At 38.2% G+C, this 7,703-nt stretch overlaps 1 protein-coding gene across 3 annotated transcripts; it reads left to right on the forward strand.

Moving 5' to 3' along the window:
* Positions 1–645: 645 nt before the first annotated feature.
* Positions 646–5,380, forward strand: LOC142138702 (stathmin-1-A). 3 transcript variants are annotated; one of them, XM_075195554.1, is made up of 5 exons: positions 646–810; positions 1,796–1,844; positions 3,526–3,698; positions 4,644–4,835; positions 4,944–5,380. In XM_075195554.1, exons 1-5 carry the CDS (start codon positions 661–663, stop codon positions 5,001–5,003), a joined length of 624 nt encoding a protein of 207 aa, XP_075051655.1. In that variant the 5' UTR covers positions 646–660; the 3' UTR covers positions 5,004–5,380. The 3 variants fall into 3 exon arrangements, with proteins under 3 accessions (XP_075051655.1, XP_075051656.1, XP_075051657.1); XM_075195555.1 differs by having other exon boundaries at positions 806–871; XM_075195556.1 differs by lacking the exon at positions 646–810 and adding an exon at positions 1,260–1,508.
* The last annotated feature ends 2,323 nt before the right edge of the window (positions 5,381–7,703 follow it).

Below are 7,703 nucleotides of genomic sequence, written 5' to 3' on the forward strand. Positions count from 1 at the left end.
AAGTAAAAATGACTGGTGGGGGGTCCATGGCTGTAGGAGAGGGGGGGGAGAAAATATCTGCAGGGGGAGCAACTAATAAATAATAAAATAAATAATAATAGCAACTAATAAATATAACAAATATATTAAAAATATAACTCTTTCTTTATTAGGGCTGTAAATATCACCAAATGATGGATATTTCTTGAAATGACACATGACCCAAGGAAGGCTACACTTTTTTCCGATTTTAACACACCAAGCTCAAAAAGGTTAGCCATCATTGTTCTATATTACGGTATTATCTACGTAGGACTTGTGGCACTTGCTTGATAGGAACCCAGAATCTGCATAGTTCTCAGAAAGCTAGATACAAAACGCTGTATTTCACAGGCTTTGTATCCCTGTGTGGTATCAGCTAAAAGCATTTCTATCACCACGAATTCGTTCAACCAATGAAAGGCGGGTACTAGACAACACCGACGAGCATACATGAAGCATCTGTCATGCTATAACCATGTGTATTTCATGTGTCCACTCTAAATGACTACCTTTTGGAGAGTTAATCTGGTACAAAATAAGAATGGAGATTGCTAGGATAGTCTCATTGTGCTGTACTACACTGATATCAGCGCACTACTACATCCCTTTGCGCAAGCACTAGACCATCGTATCACTGAGATGAGAACACATATTGGTGGAAACGGACCCATCTTCCCGTGCCTCGCTGAAAATCCAGCGCGCCGGTTTGGAGGAGGCGGAGTAACAGCTGGTGTCTTGTGCAGCCATAAAAGGCCAATGAGGGGGCACACTACTGATCACGTGGACGAGGTGGGCGCTTTTGTTAGTTGCTGCTGCAAGCGCGCGCGGTATTCATCGGCAGTGGAGACAGGTGAGAACGCGGAGCTCAGCGCTATAGACCACGAACGTACACCTATTTATTTCTGTTGTGCATTTATATACACAGCGATGAACGGGGCGCATGGGTGGGGTAGTGGTGGTTATAGAGCTAGGGTGTAACATGTGTGAGTTTATGCCCCTGGATAACTTATTTAGAGCTACGCCCGGTGCACGCTGCTATGCTTGTGGAGCCCACTAATTTGTGCTCGCTGATGGTGGCTTACCTATGTTGATGTAGATACGTATAGAGCTATACATATAACGATATAGTTGAGTTCTCGGTAATATTACGGATGTATATACTAGCCCCGTGGTGTATCTCAGGATAGAGCAGTCTAATACGCCCTGCTGTACTAATATACAGGCTCTATAGACCTAGTAGTCTGATGTCTGACATGTAGCTGGTATAATAGGCGCGCTCCCTGCTTTGTTCAGGTGTAATGTCTGGCGCCGCCTCGCTCTGTATTGGCTGTCATTGGCCTGGCCCCGCCCCTAATGTGCGCTGAGCGCCTGGTGCTTCTCTACTAACCGTTTACCGTTGTTACGCTCCTCTGTCTCCCTGTCTGCACGGCGCTAGAAGTCTGTTGCGGCACCGGGTTTCCTCCAGCAGAGGCGTTGGCTGAGCTCCGGTATGGTCCCCCCCCCCTACGTGTTAGTGCTGGGAGGATGACACGCGTGCTCTGCTGCGCGCTCCTTTGTGTTGTTGTATCCTCGTGGTGGATGACAGGTGCCCGCGCCCTGAATGTTAATGTGTGCAATGGGCGAGGGATCGCCGTGATTCCAACAGGAGGCATACGACTCCACATCTTATGCGAGCTTTGTTCTTCAGTGCGCAAGGCACGGCTAGTGTTGGCGCTATACGTTATTGGCTATGTATCTTGAAGTAACACTCCTTTTTTTTTTTTTCTTTCTACAGCTTCTGGGTAACTGGTCAACACTAGCACTTTCAGTCATGTCTGACACTGGTAGGATATTTTGGTTTGTACTTGTGAAATGTAGATTGTATTATATGAATGTAAATACGTATTGCAATGTATTTAGTATATTTAAATCCTATGATGTCTATTACATGCAGAATTATGAATTGTAGCTTGGGTAATAGAATAACATTGCAAGTCTAAAACAATATGTAATAAAGCAGAATGATTTTTAAAACTATAAAGGAAACAGTGTGCCTCTTTAATATGCATCTCTAGCTCTATTCATATCCCCAGTGTAACTTCTGTTTGGTACCAAAAGACTTCCCAGTAAAATGTCTTTCATATCTGACAATATGGCATGGTTATGCTTTAGAAAATATAACTATTTGTTTTATTAAAATCTAAGTTCATGACTAATGAAGTAAAACATAGCATACACCTATTGGATTGTAGTGCTCCTTTATTACACTATCTTCCATTATATATTTTAAAAGGATATTATTGGGTGTTATAAACACATTTATGCATAAGTTGCTGACATGCAATATTTTGTCTGTTTTATGGGAGGAATATTAGTATTTGTGCAGTCATTCCTCTCGCCTACCCTCTTCTATATTTACAGTTGGGTGCACTCTTCTGAATCTTGTTACATGTGACTAGGGGACCTATTTACTAATAGGTTCCTGTAATAAGGTATGATCTTTCACAGCTATTGACTAAAATCATGCTGGGACAGTTTATCAGATGGGCTGTCCTGGTGATAACTTAATTTCTCTAACAATATCTGGGTCAGAGTATATACTAGGCATGCGCAACCGCTGAACCACTTTTCACTAATTAATTGAGGGGTAAGAATGAAGACTGACGAGGGATCCAAATATCCATCTTCTCTGATCGAACATCTTCAGATGTGGGCCATTGGGGCCAAGCTTCGAAAAACTAGTCTTTTTGGAGCCCACCCCTAATTCCACATTGAAAATTTTGGCCACTGCAGTTTAATGCGACACTTGGCCTAATGCAGGCGATATCTATGCCATCTCCTGTGTTAAGATTTTGTTAGATACAGGTGTTACTGTAAAATGCCAACCATGCAGACAAAGCAGTTTTCGCATGGTTTATGTATTAATAATAATAATAAATAGGTCCTTCTGAAGTTGAGGGCAAACAGGGTTTTCTGTATTTATAAAAGTCAATATATGGTACTGCTTTGGCAGAGGTATTGATGATGATCTATAAAAAAAAAGAAGCTACTAAATTTTAGGCTCTCCTTTTTCTTAAGGATGCTGATGGTCACATGAATGCAGGCTCAACATTTGTGCTCTTCAAGTTTTAATCACTTGTTGGAGCACTTTGAGAGGTGTTTGAGTTCCAAATCGCCTAATTGAAAACAAGCTTGTGCATCAACAAAATGATTGCAGTGATAATGTAGCATTGTAAATAAAAAATATTGTGGTTTTTTTTTTGTTGTTGTTTTTTTTTTTTGCTAACTTCACACCTTTTGCATTAAAAATTACGAGGGCATTCTTTTATTGCAGAATACTATGTTTGGCTATTTTCTATACTGTTGGCACCATTGGGTTGGTATCAACTGACTGGTCCTCCAATTCTATGCACAAACTGCAAAATAAGTGTATCTAGTAAGGGAAAGTCATTTGGCTTAACTTTTATGTATGCAGTTTGCTGTTAATTCTTTAGTGTTTAACAACTTTATTTTTTATAATTTAAGACATTAAAGTAAAAGAGCTGGAAAAACGTGCCTCTGGCCAGGCATTTGAGCTTATACTGAGCCCCCCGTCTACTGATGCCACTCCAGACCTCTCAATTGCTTCACCCAAGAAAAAGGAATGTTCCCTGGAAGAAATTCAGAAGAAGTTGGAAGCTGCAGAAGAGAGGCGCAAGGTGAGAGCCTGTACTGCTGTTCTACTGAGAAACCTGACAAAGCAGTGTTATATTTGGCAAACTTTATATCTCAAAATAGGTTCAAATCAAGAGGCTTATTGAATAATTTTGTGTTCTTGCCCCATTAAGTATGTTATCTCAACTATGACAGATGACATTATGGGACGATATGCAAGTAATGTCAGAACAGTGCATTTGATAAGAGGTTGTACCAGAGATGACTTTTTTTTTTTTTTTTTTTTTTTTTTTATTAAAGACTATATGGTTTAGGGCTTCATAAATGGGTCACCAAGAGTGAAACAATAAATTTGGTCCAGAAACTAAGTTCAGCAAAGAACTCTATGTACACTCAAATTTAAAGTAAGAATAACTTGTGGGTGGTAACATGTCCATTGCTACTTTTCCTCACACTGGGACCTTTAAACATTGGTTTTATTAGTAGTAATCAGCTAGTGGAAATCACTTTGCTTGAGGCATTTTTTTTTCTGTAGGCTTAATTGTCACCAACACATACAATATGACATAAATCAATAAATTGCAGCTTTCAAGGATTGACCATAAGAACAGTTCTGCAAACTATAACTTAACTTCAAATGCGTAAATAACTGCCTCTTAAATATTAAACTGCCTTTATGCATTGCTGCACTTTATAACATCAGTAACAAATGTTGAAATAGGGTGAATAAACAATACAAGTACCAAGCAAAACAATAACCCATTACAGCTACTGGGTTCACGTACCTGACTGCTAATAAAAAGGGGTTTGCATGAATGGGAGTAGTTGGGGCCACTTCTATTACTGTCTGGTTTGTGCTTGGCAATCTTGTATACTATGCCAATTTCAAAAGAATGAGAATATTAAAGAATGTAAGCCTTTCTGGAGCTAGTGTTTGATGTAGGATCCATTTGAATGTTTACTTAAAGAAATATGTTCATCTTTCCCAGTTACATGAAGCTGAAATCTTGAAGCAGCTTGCTGAGAAGAGAGAGCATGAGAAAGAGGTTCTGCAGAAAGCTAAAGAGGAAAACAACAATTTCAGCAAAATGGCTGAGGAAAAATTAACTTCAAAAATGGAAGCAATTAAAGAGAATAGAGAGGCCCAGATGGCTGCAAAACTGGAGCGATTGCGAGAGTTGGTAAGTGTTTTTGTTTTTTTAAGGAAGGCCTGTATATTGTAACTTGTGTTGATATAATTATGGATGTGTTAATAACCAATGTTAATATTTTTTTTTATTTTTTTCAAGGAGAAGAAAGGTGAAGAGATAAGAAAGGGAAAAGAATCCAAAGATGAAGCTGAAAACTAAGTCCTGTCTGAGAAGACTGCACCAGCATTGCAAAGCTACCCCTGTCAGTGTTCCCCTCCTGTATATGTCTAGCAGCTGTAATCATATGGACAGGCATACTGTGCTCTGTTTGCTTAGATCATAAATAAGCCTTATCCAGTCTCTTTACTGTGCTGGTTACTGTTGTATCGTACTGGAAATTTTGGTGTGGGGTTTTCTAGTATTGTTATACCAGTGTTCAGACTTATATAATGCACTTAAATATCTGACTTGTAATAGTTTGTCTTAATAAAACAATTTGTTTGACATTTTCCAGACCTGACTACACTTAAAGTTTAAAGTGTTTTTGGTTTTTGCAAACCTCATTGGTAAATTCAACATTAAACTGTTAAGTTTGACTGCAATGCCTCCTGTCTCAATCATGCATTACAAAGCTTTGGGATGGTACAGCCTACCTATGAATCTCCTGGTGATCTGTAGTACTGTGTAACTTTAATCTGAGAGCCTCCAAATCATCCAGCATCCCCATACTAGAGCTATTGCATAAAAAGTCAAGTATCTGCTGGATATCACAGTACAGTGCTATTTATCTTACCATCTTGAAACATCATTAATTATATTTGAGGTTGGTACGCTAAACACTTGATACAGGGGGAGTACATTGTCCCAATATACAGATTGAACAGTATTTATACAAATTTATGAACTTGCTCAATCATAAAAGTAAACATTTTCATAACTGCAAACATTAAAAACCACTAAACCTACAAAGCTGCCTTGTATAATAAACAAGCTTCAGAACATCGAAAAGCTTCCATAATTTAAAAGAACATGAAACTTGTTTAGATTTGCTGTGGCAGTTGTCAACAGCCTTTTAACCAGGTTGGGTACGGGTTATTGGTGTTGAATATTCCGACACCGAGGGCTCCAATTAAAATCCAAAATTGTAAAAAAAAAATGATTTAAAGAGGAGACTTGCATGCATATCGTCATTTATGTCCAATGGGTGCAGGATGCTGACCGCAAGTGACTCTTGACTACTGAGGTCCGTCAGACTTTAACGTCAGTGCGACTCCTATCCCTTTTAATTTTAAAGCGGCAGTGTCAAACCCTGCAGGGTAAGTGTCTAAACAATTAACCTGCAGGGTTTGAAATTGCAGCTCTAAATTAAAAGGGATAGAGGTCGCACTGACGTTAAAGTCTGACGGACACCTCAGTAGACTTGAGTCGCTTGCGGTCAGCATTCTGCACCCATCGAACATAAACGACGATATGCAGGCAAGGCTCTTTAAAAAATTTTAGTTTTGGATTTTAATTGGAATCCTCGGTGTCGTTATGTTGGTAATCGTGAAAACGATTTGATCAGCAAATAAGAACAAAATGACATAGTTCCAGGTGTATAACAAAGTATAACTCCAATAGGGAGAGATTGGTATTCAAATAGAGCTCCCCCAGGCAGCGGAATAAATCCATATATCCAGTAGAAAGAAATAATGACTTCTTACCAGTTCAGAGACTGAAGTTATAGTCCAAGCTAATATGAGTATTTCGCGGACTTCACCGCTGATGTTAGTACAAATAACTCACTGTTAGTCTCCGTGTGGTTCTCTGGCGTGTCACATGTTCCAGCAGGTGCACCTGCTTTTTCTGCCGTCCGGAAACTCTATAACGAGATGAAAAGTTCCTGCTGCACAAGAGTTCTCCGCTCGTAATGGAAATAACGCAGACACTAGTGTCAGGAGCGCTAGCTGTGCTTGCTGACGCGTTCCGTCCCAGCAGTGGGAATTTCTCAAAGCTAACCAATCTATCTCCCCATGGGTATTTATAGACAGTAAGTCATGAAAAAAAGGAAGGGAACACACACAATTGATAATTAACCCTTCAATAAGACTACCAGTTATACCGATATCACAGTTCTCATTGGGTATTGCAATGAAAACAGAGAATCATAAAAATGATAATGCCTATGTCGCCTAACGATTATACTTGAGAGAACAAATTTCTTCAGTAATAATAAAAAATAAATAGAATGAAAAAATATATATTTTATATCAGTCTAAAATTTCTTTATAGATTCACAAATATACAGATATATGCCATATACAAGTATTAGACATATCCTTATAATCTACAGAAGATGTTAAAAAACAAATAAGTATACAAAAACATCAAAACATAAATAAAGATATGTAACATATAATTTAAACAGTCTCAAACAAATATTTGAGAAAATAAACAATGTAGAATAACTACAATTGGCCTAGATTAATTAAATAGAAGTGGACCTACCCACAATAGCTGCAAGAGGCAGCTCATATAAACACACCCCATAAAATGTAGAACAACTGGATACATGAGCCTTGGATCAGTTGAGACAGTGATGATCCAAGGCCTCATTAAGTCCCATTGGGTTCAGAGTTGATAACTCTGAACCCTTTTTGTTCTTATTTGATGATCACATTTTAGAGGTCTCACGTGATCCTCCAATTATTTCTGGACTATATTTTTATTGGAAACTATTCTACATCAATTATTCCATTAACAGATATCTGGATTTTTTAAAACCATATTACCTTTCAGGAGATTTAGTGTTTTTTTAATTTTGCATTTTATTTGTGACGTTATTGTGTTTACACTTATGTACCTGGTGTTTTATTAAATTTCATATCTGGGAATTTATTCAGGTTCCATAAATTATTATATATATATATATATATATAT

Source organism: Mixophyes fleayi, chromosome 2 (assembly GCF_038048845.1).
Source record: "Mixophyes fleayi isolate aMixFle1 chromosome 2, aMixFle1.hap1, whole genome shotgun sequence".
Lineage (NCBI taxonomy): Eukaryota > Metazoa > Chordata > Amphibia > Anura > Limnodynastidae > Mixophyes > Mixophyes fleayi.

Coding starts and splice junctions, on each gene's coding strand:
- LOC142138702 (XM_075195554.1), top strand. CDS start 661: ATGAGAACACATATTGGTGGAAACGGACCCATCTTCCCGTGCCTCGCT. Junction 811..1,795: donor CTACTGATCACGTGGACGAG/GTGGGCGCTTTT, acceptor TTCTTTCTACAG/CTTCTGGGTAACTGGTCAAC. Junction 4,836..4,943: donor TGGAGCGATTGCGAGAGTTG/GTAAGTGTTTTT, acceptor ATTTTTTTCAAG/GAGAAGAAAGGTGAAGAGAT.